This window comes from Condylura cristata, unplaced genomic scaffold (assembly GCF_000260355.1).
Source record: "Condylura cristata isolate star-nosed mole 26May11 unplaced genomic scaffold, ConCri1.0 scaffold00015, whole genome shotgun sequence".
NCBI lineage: Eukaryota > Metazoa > Chordata > Mammalia > Eulipotyphla > Talpidae > Condylura > Condylura cristata.
This window is the reverse complement of record NW_004567116.1, coordinates 1,890,801-1,909,100: the sequence shown is the minus strand read 5'-3', so window position 1 is coordinate 1,909,100 and position 18,300 is coordinate 1,890,801. Positions and strand designations below refer to the sequence as shown.

General features: G+C 68.5%; 1 protein-coding gene across 4 annotated transcripts; it reads left to right on the top strand.

Annotated features, from left to right (window-relative positions):
- The first annotated feature begins 475 nt into the window (after nucleotides 1–475).
- PCNXL3 (pecanex-like 3 (Drosophila)) lies at nucleotides 476–17,821 on the top strand. Of its 4 annotated transcripts, none has more exons than XM_012725493.1 (35): nucleotides 476–1,134; nucleotides 1,459–1,646; nucleotides 1,884–1,983; nucleotides 2,089–2,128; nucleotides 2,224–2,319; nucleotides 2,437–3,543; nucleotides 3,984–4,107; nucleotides 4,181–4,356; nucleotides 4,772–4,862; nucleotides 5,134–5,269; nucleotides 6,300–6,460; nucleotides 7,038–7,191; nucleotides 7,321–7,353; nucleotides 7,557–7,728; nucleotides 7,816–7,926; nucleotides 8,217–8,308; nucleotides 8,411–8,520; nucleotides 8,652–8,757; nucleotides 8,840–8,932; nucleotides 9,046–9,196; nucleotides 9,872–10,016; nucleotides 10,295–10,472; nucleotides 11,162–11,270; nucleotides 11,417–11,546; nucleotides 11,931–11,989; nucleotides 12,075–12,290; nucleotides 12,765–13,018; nucleotides 14,885–15,115; nucleotides 15,215–15,318; nucleotides 15,537–15,684; nucleotides 15,769–15,999; nucleotides 16,067–16,341; nucleotides 16,583–16,716; nucleotides 16,813–17,108; nucleotides 17,184–17,821. In XM_012725493.1, the coding sequence occupies exons 1-35, from the start codon at nucleotides 982–984 to the stop codon at nucleotides 17,376–17,378; spliced, it is 6,099 nt and encodes a 2,032-aa protein (XP_012580947.1). In that variant the 5' UTR covers nucleotides 476–981; the 3' UTR covers nucleotides 17,379–17,821. The 4 variants fall into 4 exon arrangements, with proteins under 4 accessions (XP_012580947.1, XP_004682680.1, XP_012580946.1 ...); XM_004682623.2 differs by having other exon boundaries at nucleotides 4,178–4,356; nucleotides 6,339–6,460; XM_012725492.1 differs by having other exon boundaries at nucleotides 4,178–4,356.
- The last annotated feature ends 479 nt before the right edge of the window (nucleotides 17,822–18,300 follow it).

Sequence of the window (18,300 nt, the reverse complement as noted above, 5' to 3'; positions counted from 1 at the left end):
ACGTTAGGTCTGAGCTCTGACCCGGAAGTAGAGGCGCAACGGAAAGCGAGACGCTCTTGACGGTTGATGTGCAGTAACTAAAAGGGGCGGGCCAAGAGAATAGCCGAAGCACAGCAGAGCGCTTCCTGTGGTCCTGAGGACCCACGCTTCCATGCTTTTCCTGCCTCCTGTAACTCATTGAAAGAGATGTGCGCAAAGTTCGGCTGTAGCCAATGGCCACTCGTCTGACCCACCGGTTCCGCCCCGAGGCCGCCGCTTCATTGGCAACGCCTAGATGTACGCATGCGCTCAAGCACCTTCATTTACTTTTTGGACCTTGCCCGCGACCCGGACTCTGCGCATGCTCAAAGGGCTCCCCTCGCTTCTTAGCCTCCACACTTCCCTAAGCTTGCGCATTCGCGCTGTCAGGTTTTCCTTTTCCGGGTCCCAACTGGACCCGTGGGGCGCATGCGCTTCCGCAGGCTGGTGGCTCGCGGCTCCTTCTTCCGGCCTCCCCTTTGGGCCGGCTTCTACTGAAGAGGGGCGAGCGCGGAGCCCTAAGCCAGTGACCTGTGACCCCGGAAGTGGACCTCGGGGGTCCCAGGGCTCTCCCCAGGCCGGCATCGAGGGAGCCGCCACCGGCACCCCCGAAACACCCATCCCACGCCCACCTCTGGATGCCGCCGACGGGTACCCGGCCAGTGCCCCACGCCCGCCTGCCAGCTCGACCCCTCGGAGCAATTCTGGGCCGGGGGTGGGGGCTCGGACCCCGCCCCTGATGCGGCGCCACCCCCGCGCCCCGGCCTCGGTCCGCTGACTGCCTCGGCCGGCCCCGCCCCCTGCCCGCACCCTCACTCCGACTACCCTGCTCCCCCGCTGGGGGAGGCCATGGCGTGAGCGCGAGGCTGGGCCCCGGGGCCCTCGGGCGCCAGGCGGGGCATGGACCGGGGGCCGCCCCCATGAGGGTCCCGGGAAGGGGGCGCGCGCAGCAGCGGCGGGGCCATGGGGTCGCAGGTGTTGCAGATCCTGCGCCAGGGGGTGTGGGCCTCGCTCACCGGCGGTTGGTTCTTCGACCCGCATCAGAGCACCTTCTCCAACTGCTTCCATCTCTATGTCTGGATCTTCTTGCTCACCTTTCCCTTCTTGCTGTACATGGTGAGATGCCGCCACCACCTCGCATTCCCGCGGGCGAGGGTGGGCGGATGTCACAGAGGCCCTGCAGCCTGGCGGGGGTCTGGGGCAGGGAATCAGTGTGGGGCTGGAGTGGCAGAGGCCAAGTTCTGGGCTGGGTGACCTTGAGCCCTCCCTGGTCTTTTCGCTGTTCCATAACAGATTCAGAGCCCAGCGACAGGTCTCTGTCCTCCTCCCGGGAAAGGGTGACCGGGTTTCCTTGTGAAATGTGGATCCTAGCAGGGTCGTGGTGCCCCTTCTTGGAGGCAGGGCGGAGTGAGGCTCCACCTGACTTGCTGCCCCCTCCAGGTCCTGCCCCCCAGCTTTCTGGTGGCTGGCGTGTACTGCCTGGTGGTGGCTGTCATCTTCGCTACCATCAAGACTGTCAACTACCGGCTGCATGCCATGTTCGACCAGGGCGAGATTGTGGAGAAACGCAACCCTGCCATAGGGGAGCCTGAGGAAGAGCCTGCTCAGGGGGACAGTGATCCGCCCAGGTGGGCAGGGGGCGGCGCTGTCAGGCTGAGGTGGCGCCTGGTTCCCTGGCCGGAGCTGGGGGATGGAGGAGGGCTTTAGGGAGCATTGGTCCAGGGGTGGCTCGGCAGCTCTCCCACGGTCAGTGGTCAGCCCTGGACGTGGAAGGGGCTCCTGGGGAGAGAGGAACGGTGGAACTGATGGAGGGAGAGCCGTGCAGAGAGGAGAGGTTAGCCGGCAGCTGATATTTCCGCCACCAGGGACCCTGGAGTGGAGATGACTGTGTTTCGGAAAGTGAGTTCCACGCCCCCGGTGCGCTGTAGCTCCCAGCATTCCGTCTTTGGCTTCAACCAGGTCTCGGTGAGTGGTTCTCGTCCTCAACGTGCCCTCTCCTCTCCTCTCCTGGGGGCCGACCCTACTTGGGCCCTTGCTAACCTGTTCTGATACCCCTCTCTCGCTGTCCAGGAGCTGCTGCCCCGGATGGAGGATCCTGGGCCACTCAGAGGTCAGTGGCCGCTGCCCAGGGCCGAAGGGGGTGGGGCAGAACCGGATGGCACGAGAGCCGCCAGGTCCTGGTAACACCTGTGGTGATGGTTGCAGACATCAAGGAGCTGGTGCGGGAGCAGGGCAGCAACAACGTGATTGTGACTTCAGCCGACCGGGAGATGCTGAAGTTGAGCTTGCAGGAGAAGCTGAGTGAGTGGCCTGCTGTGGTGGGGGCTGGGGAGGGGGGTTAGCTGTCTTCTCTTTGAGTCACCCCAAGTTTTGCTCCTCTGGGGCTTTCTTTGTCGTTTTCCTTCCTCTCTCTGACAGTTGGAAACCTGCCCCAGACGCCTCCAGGGGCTGCCGCAGACCCTTCCCTCCCCAGCACAGACTCTTCAGACCGTTCTCCCCTGGCGGGAGATGGAGCCCCCTGGAGTGGGAGCAGCATAGCCGACACTCCCATGAGCCCCCTGCTGAAGGGGAGCCTCAGCCAGGAGCTGAGCAAGAGCTTCCTGACCTTGACTCGGCCTGACCGGGCCCTGGTGAGGACCAGCAGTCGACGCGAACAACGCCGGGGAGTGGGCGGCTACCAGCCCCTGGACCGGCGGGGCTCGGGTGAGCCCATGCCCCAGAAAGCCGGCTCCTCGGACTCCTGCTTCAGTGGTACTGACAGGGAGACGCTGAGCAGCTTCAAGAGTGAGAAGACCAATTCCACCCACCTGGACAGCCCCCCCGGGGGGCCAGCCGCCGAAGGCAGCGATACAGACCCCCCCTCCGAGGCCGAGCTGCCCGCCTCGCCAGATGCTGGGGTCCCCTCCGATGACACGCTGCGTTCCTTTGACACAGTCATAGGGGCAGGAACTCCGCCGGGCCCCGTCGAGCCCCTCCTGGTTGTGCGGCCCAAGGACTTGGCCCTGCTGCGGCCTAGCAAACGGCGGCCGCCTTTGCGGAGACACTCCCCTCCCGGCCGGCCCCCTCGGCGGCCCCTGCTGGAAGGTGGGGGCTTCTTCGAGGATGAGGACACCAGCGAGGGTAGTGAACTCAGCCCCGCCTCCAGCCTGCGGTCCCAGCGCAGATACAGCACCGACAGCTCCTCTTCCACTTCCTGCTGCTCCCCTGAGAGCTCCCAGGGTGCGGCAGGAGGGGCCCGGAAGCGACGGGCCCCCCACGGAGCTGAGGAGGGAACTGCTGTGCCCCCCAAAAGGCCCTATGGGACCCAGCGGACGCCTAGCACTGCCAGCGCCAAAACACATGCCCGTGTGCTGAGCATGGATGGGGCAGGGGGCGATGTCCTGAGGGCCCCCCTGACTGGCTCCAAGGCTGAGCTGGAGGCCCAGGCGGCAGTGGAGCTGGCTGGCGGGGAGCCCGCTGTGTTGCCTGCCGCCAACCAGCCTGGCTGGCGCGGGGAGCTGCAGGAGGAAGGCGCTGTGGGGGGTGGTGAGTGCCTGCTTGGGGCGGGGGAGCAGCGGGGAGGCGGGGAGGGGAGCTGAGGAGGCTGTGTGGGTACAAGGGGCGAGCTGGAGTGGACGGTGCCTGCTCCAGGCAGCAGGTGGGCGTCTGCCCATCCCCTCGTGCCCGCAGGAGACTGAGGCCAGGACGCCTCGGACAGCTGGCTTCGCAGTTAGCACCTAAGGCCTCTGTCCTTTAGGGTTCAGTGTCCACGTTTGTCTTAGAGCACCAGGGCAGCAAGGCCGTCAGGGTTGCCCTCGTTTCTAACTGTGGCAGCCAGCTGCGTGGTCAGGCGTTCAGCTGGACCCCAGAGCCAGGGCTCGGTGGATGGTGGGACTTGGCCTGACTTTCCTTTCACGCACAAGCGCCTGCCACACTCCTGCTGTCCGAGTCTGTCACTGATGCTGTGGGGGCCTCTCTCTGGGCAGCAGCCGAGGAGACGGGCAAACGGGACCGCTCGAGCAGCGTGAGGCGCACCCAGGCCATCCGGAGACGCCACAACGCGGGCAGCAACCCCACCCCGCCGGCCTCCGTCATGGGCTCACCACCCAGGTGCGTGTCTGCGCTGGTGGAGGGGGCAGTGGCTGGTTGCTTGGGGCTGACCGGGGCCGACCCTCCCCAGCAGTCTGCAGGAGGCCCAGCGGGGCCGGGCCGCCTCCCACTCACGGGCCCTCACGCTGCCCTCGGCCCTGCACTTCGCCTCTTCGCTGCTGCTCACCCGTGCCGGCGCCAGCGTGCACGAGGCCTGCACCTTCGATGACACCTCTGAGGGCGCCGTGCACTACTTCTACGACGAGAGTGGTGAGCCGTCTTGGGGCCAGAGCCTGTGAGCCCCCCAGGCTCCCCACTCTCCTTCTCTGGGGGGTCTTCATCCTGTCACTCTGGGTTGAGCCCTCCTGCCTCCATGCTTTCCCCAAAGCCCTGCCTGAGGGCCTGCTCACAGCCCCTCGGAGGCCTGGTGGCTTAACCTCCGTCCTGCTGGGGAGGAAGCTGACCTGGGTGGTGACTGGTGGGACACTGGCCCCGGCCTCAGGACGGGCAGACTGCAGGGCCTGCTCCCCAGCTCTGCGTCCCAGGGGCCAGGCCTCTCGTGGCCAGGGGCAGGGCACAGCAGAGGGTTTTTCCTGGTTCCACCCCACCGCCCGGGGGCCCAGTTGCGTCAGGCCTTGGTCTCCTGCCCCTAACGTGCTGCCTTGTGTCCTGCACCCTCGCCCAGGCGTGCGGCGCTCATACACCTTTGGCCTGGCTGGAGGCGGCTACGAGAACCCCGTGGGGCAGCAGGGCGAGCAGGCAGCCAATGGAGCCTGGTGAGCTTCCAAGCTTGGGCCCTGCGGGGGAGTTTCTCTCTCCCTGGGCTGGGGTGGGCAAGGGTTAGCACTGGGGATAGCAAAGGCTAGCCCCAGGGGCCCTTGGCTTTCCTGAACCTTCTGAGGGCAAGGCTTTAGGGCCTCCCGTCCCCCCACCATGCGCCTCCTGGGCATGCAAGCAGCCCTTGCAGGCCGCAGTCATGCTGGCCTCACCCTGCTCCTGCCTGGGGCTTGCGGGTGACCCTGGCCCTCCTGGCTGCTGTTCGTACAGGGACCGCCACTCGCATTCCTCCAGCTTCCACTCTGCTGATGTCCCCGAGGCGGCGGGCAGCCTGAACCTGCTGCAGCCCAGACCGGTGGTCCTGCAGGGCATGCAGGTGCGCCGGGTGCCGCTGGAGATCCCGGAGGTGAGGCCCGGGCTCAGGAGCGCCTGCGAGAGTGCAGCGGCGGGGCTGCCACGCATCTAGGCCAGTAGGAGCTGGCCCTGGTGCCAGGCAGGACAGGTGCCCTGAGTGTGGTGTCAGGAGCCTGGGGATGGCTGCCCAGGTGCGCAGGCCCTGGGTCTCGTCGGCTCCAGGAGTCGTCCTCTGGCTTGTGCATGTGTGTTCGCAGGGACCCACAACTAGTGGGAACGACGGGAGCTCGCAGTGACCCCTCGGGGGAGCTGCCCCTCCTCGGTGGGGCCCCCCTGAGCTGGCACAGCGGGCTGCTGCATTCCCGCGCCTCTCCTCTGCCTGGTTGCTCCTTTCACTCCTGAGGGCCGCCCCGGGGCCGGTTACTCACAGGGCCAGGCTCGCCGTCACTGAGGTTCTGAGAACGTGGGAGGGCGTGATGCCAGAGACGCGCCCACCCCTCCAGGCCCCTGCCACGGGTCTGTGGGCGGCTCAGGAGCCCCATGTGTCCCGCCTCACGGGAGGGCTGTACTGTCCCCTGCAGCGGCCAGCACCTCGCGAGGCAGGGCTTCCTTGTTTCCCCAGGGCCAAGGGCAGGGCCAGGCCCACGGATACTGTTGAGTGGAAGACCCAGAGCATAGAGGTTGCCACTAGGCCGGGCCTCTCGGCACTGACTGCGGCCCCCGGCCTGTGCTCAGGGTGGTGTCTGTACTCCAGGAGGTGGGGTGGTCATGGTGACTGACGGCAGTCAGGGAGGAAGACAGCATTTCTGTGTCCAAAGGGCAAGGTGCATTTTCCTGAGCCCCCAAGAGGCGGGCGCTGCTGCCTGAGTGGGGAAGACAGCCAGTGAGGCCGGCCCCGGCGGCGCGGCGCTCCCTGGCCTCACCGGGTCACGTCCTGGGCCTGGGAGAGGAGCAGGCCTAGCCTGGAGCAGACCGCGGCACCACTGCGTGCTGGAGCGGCCCACCGGCCTGTGTGCGCTGGGGGGGGTGGCGATGAATGCCGGGGGGGTGAGGGCTGATGGCCGCGGCTGTGGGGACTGCAGTTTGACCTGCTGGACCAGGACTCCCTGCACGAATCCCAGGAGCAGACGCTGATGGAGGAAGCACCGCCTCGCGCCCAGCACAGCTACAAGTACTGGCTCCTTCCTGGCCGCTGGACCTCTGTGCGCTACGAGCGGCTGGCCCTGCTGGCCCTGCTGGACCGGTGAGTGTCCCTCAAGCTGCCTGCTCCTGGGCCCTGCTGTGGGTCTGGTGACAGAGGGTTCATAGGGGGCTCTTAAGGTTCCTCTGGGGTACAGAGGGGTGCTCGCTCTCAAGGCTCTGCTCAGAACAAGCGTGCTCTGGTCGGTCGTTCTTCCTTTTGCGTTAGCGTTCACGGAGTGGACACTTGCAGTCTAGAAACTGCTCCCGCGCCTGTGTCCGTCTGCCTGCCTCTCAGGCGACACGGAAGCCCAGGGAGACAGATGGGGGAGGTGACTCCTGCTCACCTGTGGGGGCTGCAGGCCTCGTGTGCCTGTGAGGTGGAGATACGTATCTGGGGCGTGGGTACCTTGGGGTGCCCTCAAGGTCTGAAGGGCAACGACTGGGGTGCAGGAGAGCAGCGGGGTGCTTCTGGGCGGCCACAAGCAGCCCCACGCCCAGAGGGCCTCGCGTCAGACGCCGAGGAGGTGAGGGCTGCTCTGGGTACTGGGCAGGACGTGGAGCCCTTTGGCCAGGTCCCGCCTGCCCTCCCCAGCCTGGGACACCAGGGAGCGGCGTGTCCTGACCCGCCTTCTCCCCAGGACGCGGGGGCTGCTGGAGAACGTCCTCGGCGTGGGCCTGAGCAGCCTCGTGGCCTTCCTGGGCTACCTGCTGCTGCTCAAGGGCTTCTTTGCCGACATCTGGGTTTTCCAGTTCTGCCTGGTCATCGCCTCCTGCCAGTACTCCCTGCTGAAGGTAAGGCCTGCTCCCGGTCTCGCGGTCGCTCTGTGCCCCCCTGCCATGCCAGCGCCCCGTAGCAGGCGCGGTGGAGCGGGGGTCCCGGGCTCTGGCTCTCATTGCCGACGCAGCTGCTGTCTCTTCCAGAGCGTCCAGCCGGATGCGGCGTCACCCATGCACGTGAGCACCAGTGTTTCTCCCCTGGGGCTGCCTCGGGGGCTGGAGAGAGACAGGGCTCCCTGTCCCTGTCCCTGTCCTCCCAGGTCCTCAGTCACGCTGCCCCGCCCCCAGCCTTCCCTCAGACCCGGGCTCAGGGCTCACGCGTGTGCAGCACGCGTGCGTGTGCACATCGAGTCGGGGCTCCTCACGGGCCCCCTCCCCAGGGCCACAACTGGGTGATCGCGTACAGCCGTCCCGTCTACTTCTGCATCTGCTGCCTGCTCATCTGGCTGCTGGACGCCCTGGGCTCAGCCCAGCCCTTCCCGCCCGTCTCCCTCTACGGCCTCACTCTCTTCTCTGCCTCCTTCTTCTTCTGTGCCCGAGACGTGGCCACCGGTGAGACTGGCCAGAGCTGGGGCGGCCCCAGGCCGCGAGGGTGGCCGGGCTCGGCTGGCAGGCTCACCGGCCTTCTCCCCTCGCCAGTGTTCACCCTGTGCTTCCCGTTCATCTTCCTCCTGGGCCTCCTGCCCCAGGTCAACACCTGCCTCATGTACCTGCTGGAGCAGATAGATATGCACGGCTTCGGGGGCACAGGTACAGCGCCGGCAGGTGGCCGGGGTCGCGGGCAGTGCGGGCCGCAGCTGGGCCTGGCTCCAGCCCCGCGGAGCCCTGCACCCCGCACCCCACACACAGCCCCTTTCACCCCACGCCCTGCCCCGCCCAGGGACGGGTTTAAACCTGAGAATGCTGGAAGCGCAGAGGCCTCTCTGGACCTGGGGGGGCGGGGGCAGCAGCCCGGGCCCTGCGGCCTGGCCTGGGGGTCTGCGCGTGGGGGCGCCCCCAGCAGGGAGGAGCTGGCTCACCTGCCGTTGCCCACCGCACAGCCGCCACCAGCCCGCTCACTGCCGTCTTCAGCCTCTCCCGCAGCCTGCTGGCCGCCGCCCTGCTCTACGGCTTCTGCCTGGGCGCCATCAAGGTAGGGACTGTGGGGCGGGCATGCCGCGGCCTGGTGGGGCAGGCTCCTCCCTTGGGGGGCCCCTCCCCTTCCCCCCACTCACAGCGTGGGGTTTCTTCCCAGACTCCTTGGCCCGAGCAGCACGTCCCTGTCCTCTTCTCCGTCTTCTGTGGCCTCCTGGTGGCACTGTCCTACCACCTGAGCCGGCAGAGCAGCGACCCCACAGTGCTCTGGTGGGTGCCCGCCTGCGCCTCTCGTGCACACGCGTGCGTCTCGCACACGGCCGGGCGGCGGCCGGGTCCCAGGGCCGGCGGGAGGCGGACCGGCCTTCCCCGCTGGGCGCTGACGCGTGGCGCCCACCCAGGTCTCTGATTCGGAGCAAACTCTTCCCTGAGCTGGAGGAGCGGAGCTTGGAGACGGCGCGGGCCGAGCCCCCAGACCCACTGCCAGACAAGATGCGCCAGTCCGTGGTGAGGGGCCGGCTGGGGGTGCGGGGGTGCGGGTGGCGGTCGGCCCGGCACGCCGGGTGCTCCAGCTGCTCTCCCCCTGCAGCGAGAGGTCCTGCACTCAGACCTGGTGATGTGCGTGGTCATCGCCGTGCTGACCTTTGCCGTCAGCGCCAGCACCGTCTTCATCGCCCTGAAGGTTCGTCTGGCATAGGCCACCCCTTGGCCTCGGTCTTTGAGGGACCCGGCAGCCCCGGCCTCCACGGCCCCCCGGGTCGCCGCGGCCCTGGCTGACCCCGCCCCCCCTTGCAGTCAGTGCTGGGCTTCGTGCTGTACGCGCTGGCCGGGGCCGTGGGCTTCTTCACGCATTACCTGCTGCCGCAGCTCCGCAAGCAGCTGCCCTGGTTCTGCCTGTCGCAGCCGGTGCTGAAGCCGCTGGAGTACAGCCAGTACGAAGTGCGCGGTGAGTGCCCGCCGCCGGCGCCCGCCCCGAGTGCCGGCGCTGACTGGTGCCGACCCTGCCACCTGGTCCCGCCCTCTGCCCACGCCTCTGGCCGGCCCCTTTCTCGGTGCTGGCCCTGCTCGCCCGCCCGCCCTGCGTCTGTGAGGACGTGGAAGAAGCAGAAACGCGTGTTTCTGCCGGGCTCTCGTGACCTAGTTGTGAACTGGCTGCCCGCGCTGGATCCGCTCATGCCCACCTCCCCTGGGGCCGTGCCAAGCACACCCCCCCGGCTGACGTCGAGCCATCTAGATGGGTCCTGGGAAGGCGCCTCGGCCTTGTTTTGTTAGAGCGAGCCTGCCGCTGGCTGGCACCCCGTGGTGACAGCCGCGTGGCAGCGGCCCTGCTTCCTCGGCTTGGGCCTCGCAGCCCGGTTACCCTGGACAGAGACAGGCCGAGCCCCTGACCAGCTCCGTGGGCTTCCCCAGGTTCACTTGTGGGGCCAAGGACCAGCTCGCCCCCAGCCTGCCCCTCCTACCCCCGCCGCCAGGGACCCAGCCCACACATCTCGGGTTTGCCCTCCCTCCGGCTCCCCTCCCTCCGGCTCCCCTCCCAGCGGGCCTCCGCCTGCCCTGGTGGGGGCGCGGGGGGGGTGCGGGGGGGGCCAGGCGCGGCCAGTAGCCCCGCCCTCTGTCGCAGGCGCCGCCCAGGTGATGTGGTTCGAGAAGCTGTACGCCGGCCTGCAGTGCGTGGAGAAGTACCTCATCTACCCTGCCGTGGTGCTCAACGCCCTCACAGTGGACGCCCACACTGTCGTCAGCCACCCCGACAAGTTCTGCCTCTAGTGAGGACCCCGGCCCACTGTTGGCCTTCCCGTCCGACTCGTGGGCTCAGGCCCAGAGAAGGGACACGGCGGCCCGGCCCTGCCCTGCCCGCGACTGTGGACCCTCCCTGGGCCCTCACACTCAGGCCGTGGCTGTTGTGAAAGCACCGTTGTCTCCCAAGTGTGCCTGGGCGGGGTTGGGGATGGGGGCGACTCCTTCAGAGGCGGGAGACTGGGCCTAGGAGCTCAGGCAGCCCCGCACCCTGGCGGCTGGGCCTCACGCCTCTCCTCGCCCATAGTTGCCGGGCGCTGCTGATGACCGTGGCTGGGCTGAAGCTGCTGCGCTCGGCCTTCTGCTGCCCACCCCAGCAGTACCTGACCCTGGCCTTCACGGTCCTGCTCTTCCACTTCGACTACCCTCGCCTCTCCCAGGGCTTCTTGCTCGACTACTTCCTCATGTCCCTGCTCTGCAGCAAGGTGAGCTGCGGCCCCTGCAGACTAGGAAGGGTGTGGGAGGGTGGCGCCCCCGTCAGCCCCACTGTGGGCCTCCTGCGCGAGGAGCAGCGGAAGCCGCGGGCCGGAGGTGCCCAGAGAAAGGCGGCCGCAGGGCTGAGCCAGGCCTGCCTGGGTTCCCGGCCGTTGCCTGCGCGTGGTTAGGCTGGCGGGGCTGGGGCTGGTTCTCTGGACGCCCTCCTCCGAGCTCCCTCCTCCAGCCAAGGCCTGGAGGCCAGCAAGAGCCAAGTTTCTAGAAGCTCCGCCACGCTGCAGGAGCCCCCGCTGGGGGCAGGCTCACGGAGCCACGCCCTGACTTGGTGGGGGCTGCCCGAGGGCCTGAGCCTTTCTCACGCGCGTGGGACCCTGGTCTGCTTTCTGGCCCGGCCCCGGGGTGGCGCGCCACTGGCTCTGCGGCCAGGCCTGGGGGTGGGCAGCGATGGGCAGGCCTGTCCGCTCAGCATGCAGGGCGGCTCACGTGGCTGAGCTGTCACGGCGCGCTCGTGTTGATGGCGCTTTGAGCCGGGCGCAGAGAGAGGGCGGGAGGCCCCTTGAGCGGGTTCCACAGGGGTCACCAGTGGCTCCCCGCTTCTGACTGGGCCGGCCTTGAGCTCGGTGGAGCCCACCTGAGTGACCTGTGGCTCTTCTGCCTTTTGTTCCCTCCGACCTGCCAGCTGTGGGACCTGCTGTACAAGCTGCGTTTTGTGCTGACCTACATCGCGCCCTGGCAGATCACCTGGGGCTCGGCTTTCCACGCTTTCGCCCAGCCTTTTGCCGTGCCACGTACCCTGCCTGCCGCCCGCTGCCTGGGTGGGGGTGTGCAGGGCGGGCCGTGGCATGGGTGGGAGGGTGCCGGGCGGCGGGGCCCGAGGCAGTGAGGGAGGTTGGGAGAGTCTTGCGTGCCTGCCACCTCCTTGACTTAGGCCCAGACTCGGCCATGCTGCTCGTTCAGGCCCTGTTATCGGCGCTTTTCTCCACGCCGCTCAACCCCCTGCTGGGCAGCGCGGTCTTCATCATGTCCTACGCTCGGCCCCTCAAGTTCTGGGAGCGGGACTACAAGTGAGTGTCCTGGGGACGGGTGCGTCTCTCGGGAACCCTGACGAGCGCGCTCCTGGGCCCAGAGGTTGCTGGGAGGGGGAGTTTGGAGCCCTTGCTGGACGGGGCTCAGCAGTGGCCGCAGCCGCGGTGAGTGCTGGGCACCCCGGGCCGCTGGGGCTGCTCTGACGAGGCGGGACTCGTCGTCAGTGCAGGCCCAAGCCCCGGACTCTCCCTGGCTCCCGCCCGCGAGGCTCTGGGGAGCCCCGCGTGTCCCGGGGCCTCGGCGCCGGTGCCGAGTCGGCCGTCATACCGCCGCCTCAGCGGGGCCGTGGCGCGGGGCCAGGCCCGTGGTCCGCCTGCTCCGCAGCCTCACCCCCGGCCCCCGCGCGTCCCCTCTCTGAGCAGCACTAAGCGTGTGGATCATTCCAACACCCGCCTGGTCACACAGCTGGACCGGAACCCTGGTGTGTACCCCGCTGGGCAGGGTCTCCTGGGGTGGGGCCCTGCGTGCTTGTCGCCGGTCCCCTCATCTCTCTGTCCCGGCCGAAGGCGCTGACGACAACAACCTCAACTCCATCTTCTACGAGCACTTGACGCGCTCGCTGCAGCACACGCTCTGCGGGGACCTGGTGCTGGGGCGCTGGGGCAGCTGCGGCCCCGGCGACTGTTTCGTGCTGGCCTCTGACTACCTCAACGCCCTGGTGCACCTCATCGAGGTGGGCAACGGCCTCGTCACGTTCCAGCTGCGAGGCCTGGAGTTCCGGGGTGAGTGCGTTTGAGGGGGCGTGAGGGCTGCGCCCTAGTTCCGGTGCTGGCTGCAGGGGCCTGGGGCCGGGAGCTGTCTCCGGAGACCGGCCGTCCGGGCCGAGCAGCGAGGGCCAGGCCGCCTGCGCCCGGCTCCGCCAGCTGCCCCGCACTGTGGCTTGAGTTGCAGCCAGGTAGGTGCCTCGGCCCTCGGGGACTGAGCTGCCCCCGCCCTCAGGCGACGACGCGTGTCGGTGCCAGCTTCGGAGGGGCTTCTGCGGCGAGGGCGGGCGAGGGCGGGCCGTCAGCCCCTCCAAACAGACCCCCGCGCCCCTCCCAGCTCACTGTGGCGGCCCCGGGAGGGAGGAGAGCGTGCTCACCGGCCGGGCGTCGCACTCGCCCAGGGCTGGCGGCCCGCAGCAGGCCCCCCAGGTGCCGGCTCGGGAGGGTGCAGGCGGGTGCCCTGGCCGCCCCTGACGGGCGCACGCCCCTCAGGCACGTACTGCCAGCAGCGCGAGGTGGAGGCCATCACGGAGGGCGTGGAGGAGGACGAGGGCTGCTGCTGCTGCGAGCCCGGCCACCTGCCGCGCGTCCTGTCCTTCAACGCCGCCTTCGGGCAGCGCTGGCTGGCCTGGGAGGTGACGGCCAGCAAGTACGTGCTGGAGGGCTACAGCATCAGCGACAACAACGCCGCCTCCATGCTGCAGGTCTTCGACCTCCGCAAGATCCTCATCACCTACTACGTCAAGGTGCGCAGGTGGCCGGGCGGGGGCCGGGGCGCCTGCGAGCTGGCGGGGGCCCGGTTCGGGGCAGCAGGCCTCCGCCTCCTCCAGGCCTGCGGGCCTGGCCCCTGGGGCACATGCACGTCGGGCCGCCTGGAGCAGGGCCCGTCACCGTCCCCGGACGGCGAGACTTGGGGACGGGCGGGCGGCCTGTTGCTCCCACCGTGGCTGAGGCCAGCCCGCTCGCCCCCTGACCCCTGTCCACGTGCCCCAGCCAGAGGGGCGACGCTGAACCGAGTGGCACACTCTGTGGGCGCAGCGGTGCGGCTTACTGGGCAGTTTGGGGTCGGGGCCCTCCGTGCGTCCCTGCTGTGGCTCTTCTCTCAGGGGCCTCGTCGGGCCACAGACGGGAAGCCGTGGTTTGTCCGTGGCTTCCCGTCTCCAGCCAGTCGGGACGGGTTGGTTGTTTCCGCACTTGCCCTGAGGCGGCTGCGGTCTGGTCCTGGGTCGCTCGGGTCACTGTCCTGTCTACCTTGCTCTCACGTCGCGGGGGTGACTCGCAGGGTCAAGGCTCAAGGCCAGCGGTCTCACGGCTGCACCAGCAGCCAGCTTGCAAGCACGGATGGCCTGGGGATGGCTCTGCCAGAGACGGCGTTGGGGGGACGTTGAGGACGGGCGCTGCCCTGAGCCTGGGGGAGGCGGGTCTGCAACGAGCCCCTGAGGCCTCGGGGCAGTGCCCCTCCTGCCCTGGGGTTGGCAGACCAGACAGCACCCCTCCCGTGCAGCTGTGCCCGCACCCGAAGTTGCCAAGTGCAGCTCGAGGGGCTCATCGGGCCCCCTCGTCGCCCTCCCGGTGTTTCCCAGTCAAGGCTTGTTCGCTGTGCCACGTGTCCCCTTCAGCAACCCTCGGGAGAGGCAAGGCCAGAGGAACGGGACCTCGCAGAGAGGAAGCGGGCTCGCGCTCTGCGCGGCAGTGGGTGGGGTGAGACAAGCGCCGAGGACTCCCTGTGGGGTGCAGAGCCCCCAGCCCCTGAGCGTTGCCTTTCCCACAACAGAGGCCCTGGCCAAGGGCGCGGAGCGCTTACTGTGCGGCCAGGTCACCTCCCCCCACCGCCCAGAGCCCTGTCTTCTGGGGGTCATGACGGGGTCTGGGGCCAGGAGCTACCCCACTTGCCCCCTCAGGCTCCTGGCTCCTCTGTCTGGTAGGGGTGGCACAGCCTCCCGCGGTCTGAGGTGAGCAGGGGCCAGGCTCCCGCTGCCGGCCAGGCTGAGAGCTGGTGGGGCCACGCCACACCTGGCTCCAGGTGCTGCCCTCACGCCCCAGGGGCTGGTTGAGGCCTTTGACTCTTCCCAGCTGGTGCTGTGGTGGTTTTGCCCAGGCTCTCCGCCTCCCTGCGCCCCCCAGCACCCCACTGCCGGGCACCACTGCTGCCTGGGTGCTCTGTGTTCACGGCCAGCTGTACCAGCCTCCCAGCCCTGGCCTCCTGCTGACCCGGCAGAGGGCCACCTGCCTCCTTCCAAGGCCGCTGAGGCCGATCCCACGGCCTCGTGGTGTCGAAGGCCACGGGGCCGAGTCAGCTCAGCTGCTCCGCCGCGTCTCCACAGGCAGGTGTCGCCTGAGCCTCCGTTTCCCTGACAGCCTGGGCGTCCTCCGAGCACTGGCAGGGACGAGCACCACTTGGAGGGTCCCTGTGCAGGACCCCCCGGGAGCTGCCCTGAAAGCCGGGCTGCCACCCTGCCAGCCTCTGCTCCCCTCCTGGCCTGGGAGGGCGGCGGGAGCCGAGACGGGACGCAGGCCGGGCGCTGAGGAAGAGGCCTGCTCGAGTGGGCGAGGTGCCCGCCGGCCGCTCTTCCCTCCCGCGGGCAGGGCTGGCTACGGCCTGTCTCTTCCAGAGCATCATCTACTACGTGAGCCGCTCGCCGAAGCTGGAGGCCTGGCTGAGCCACGAGGGCATCGCGGCGGCCCTGCGGCCCGTGCGGGCGCCCGGCTATGCCGACTCGGACCCCACCTTCTCGCTGAGCGTGGACGAGGACTACGACCTCCGCCTCTCGGGCCTCTCGCTGCCGTCCTTCTGCGCGGTGCACCTGGAGTGGATCCAGTACTGCGCCTCCCGGCGGGGCCAGGTCAGCCGCCCTCGGCGCCTCCCTGCGCGGTGGCTCCCCAGGGCCGGCTTCCGCCCCCGGGCCTGACCCGCTCTGGGGATGGGCTTCCTTGTGCCACAGCCCGTGGAGCAGGACTGGAACTCGCCACTGGTGACACTGTGTTTCGGCCTGTGCGTGCTGGGCCGCCGGGCCCTGGGGACGGCCTCGCACAGCATGTCGGCCAGGTGAGCGGCCGGCCGGCCCGCCCGCCCCGCCCCGCCGCGAGGGAGCTCTGCGGGCTGCACCCCGAGGGCGGGGCACCTCCTGCTGTCCCCTTGCCTGCGCCCCCTCCCGGAGGGACACGGGCAGGTTGACCTAACACCCTGGGGAGCGTCGAGAGCGCTCTGGGCTCAGGCCATGTCGTGCCGCCGGGGGCCCCCCTCAAGCTCCCCTCTCCCCCCAGCCTGGAGCCCTTCCTGTACGGCCTGCACGCCCTGTTCAAGGGCGACTTCCGCATCACCTCCCCTAGAGACGAGTGGGTCTTTGCTGACATGGACCTGCTTCACCGCGTGGTGGCACCTGGGGTTCGCATGGCCCTCAAGCTTCATCAGGTGGGGAGCAGTGTGCCAGGCAGGGCGAGGGGCGCTGCCTCGGGACGGTGACCGCCAACCGGGCCGCCCTGCCCTCCCCCCCAGGACCACTTCACGTCCCCGGATGAGTACGAGGAGCCGGCCGCCCTGTACGATGCCATCGCGGCCAACGAGGAGCGACTGGTCATCTCGCACGAGGGGGACCCGGCCTGGCGCAGCGCCATCCTCGGCAACACGCCCTCCCTGCTGGCGCTGCGCCACGTCCTGGACGACGCCTCAGACGAGTACAAGATCATCATGCTCAACCGGCGCCACCTCAGCTTCCGAGTCATCAAGGTGGGGCGCCCCCTCCCCGCCCCGGCCCCCTCCGCGGAGCTGCCCCTGATGCCCCGGCCGCCCGCAGGTGAACCGGGAGTGCGTGCGCGGCCTGTGGGCGGGCCAGCAGCAGGAGCTGGTGTTCCTGCGCAACCGCAACCCCGAGCGCGGCAGCATCCAGAACGCCAAGCAGGCGCTGCGCAACATGATCAACTCCTCCTGCGACCAGCCGCTGGGCTACCCCATCTACGTGTCGCCCCTCACCACCTCGCTGGCCGGCAGCCACCCCCAGCTGCGGGCGCTGTGGGGTGGCCCGGTCAGCCTGGGCGCCATCGCCCGATGGCTTCTGCACAGCTGGGAGAGGTGAGCTGGCCGGGCAGGGGCGGGTCCTCGGGGCAGGCACCACGGCTCCGGGAGATGGGCAGTGGGGTCTGGCCTACCGCCGGCCTTCCCGAGGGCCGAAGGCGCTCTGCCCTTAAGTGCCACTGGCGAAGCCGCCCCTGACAGGGCCTGTGACGCAGGCAGCCAGCCCTCGTGGGACAGGACCGGGGCTCCCGCCTGAGCTGATGGGTCCTGGGCCCCGGGGCCTCCCTGCTGCCTCCAGGCTTCATAAAGGCTGCGGCGCCGGCTGCAACAGCGGCGGGAACGTGGATGACTCAGACTGTGGTGGCGGTGGCGGCGTGACTTCCCTCAGCAATAACCCCCCCTTGGCACACCCCATGCCTGAGAACACAGCAGGTGAGCGGGTCGAGGCTGCGCGGAACCAGCAGGCAAGGACAGCTTAGTGACAGACCTCACAGGCCAAGGCCTCTGCTCTCTTATCTGTCTCCACAGGCGGTGGCGACCAGCCCCTCCCACCAGTCCCTGGGTGGGGCCCTCGGCCCTCCCTGAGCGGCTCTGGGGATGGTCGCCCCCCTCCTCTGCTGCAGTGGCCACCCCCTCGGCTCCCTGGACCACCCGCTTCACCTGCCCCTACCGAGGTTCCCCGACCCTCAAGGCCCCCTGGCCCTGGTCTCCTCAGTTCTGAGGGTCCCAGTGGGAAATGGAGCCTGGGGGGTCGGAAGGGGCTAGGGGGATCTGAAGGGGAGCCAGCCTCAGGGAGCCCGAAAGGAGGCACTCCCAAATCTCAGGTAAGGGTCCTGTGGGGAGGGCCAGGTCCCGGGCAGTCCAGATCTGCTCTCCTACCAACCTCTGTCCTGCCCCAGGCACCTCTGGACCTCAGCCTCAGCCCGGATATCAGCACTGACTCCTCGCCACCCAGAGCAGCCCCGGATGTCCCTTGCTTGGACAGCAGTGCTCCGGAAAGTGGCACGCCCACTGGGACCCTGGGCGACTGGCCTGTCCCTGCTGAGGAGCGAGAGAGCCCGGCCGCACAGCCCCTGCTGGAGCACCAGTACTGAACGGCCCCGCGACCTCTGGATCCCAGCCCAGGATTCGTAACTTGGACCCCTGGCCTTTGGCCCTCTCTGCTGGACCACAGAACTGAGTGGCTTTGAACCCTGACCTCTGGCTGCCTTAGCCAGAGCAGCAGAACTTAGTGGCCCAGACCTCTGACCTTGACCCCTGAGCTCGCAGCCCTCGTGCGGGCTGTGGAGTCCCCAGACGGAGGCAGCAGCTTCCCAGCCAGGCCCTGGAAACCAGACCCAAGGGCTGGTCCTGCTTCAAGCCGGGGGCCAGGACTGACTTGGCTCCCGGGCCTGCACTGCCTCTGAGGACGGCCTCGCCTGGACCTGGGCTGAAATGTGGGAAGGTGGTTTCTTTTCTTTCCTTTTCTTTTTCTTTCTTTCTTCTTTTTTTTTGTGCTTCGGAGACACCAGAATTAATAACACTATTTTTGATTTTGGCTGGCAGCGTCTTCTTTCTGGGAATGTTTGGGTGGCGGGCAGACAGGTGGCAGGCCAGAGCGGGATGAGGACGCGGCCAGGAGTGTCAGACTAAGGTGGCCTTCAGAACAGGCCCCCTTCCTCAGGCACTATTCTTCAAGCCTGGATCTCACTTCCTTAATGCCAAAGACTTCCAGCCGCACTGGCTGGCCCCTGCAGTTGTCACCCTTAACTTTCTGAACTTCAGTTTCTCCATCTACAAAGAGCGGCACCCCCACACCCCCCACCCCCGCCCCAGGGTGTGTTAAGCAGACAGCAGGGGGGGGCCTGCTTCGCGCAGGCTCGAGCGTTTCCTGAGCCCCGGTGGCTGGCCGCAGGAGTCAGTGTGCCCTGGGCTTCTCAGCCAAGGGCTGGAGGTCGGGCAGCCGGCTGGGCTGGGCTGGGCCCGCTTGGGGTTAGGCTAGTGGGGTGATCGCGGCTGGCCCAAACCCCCACCCTC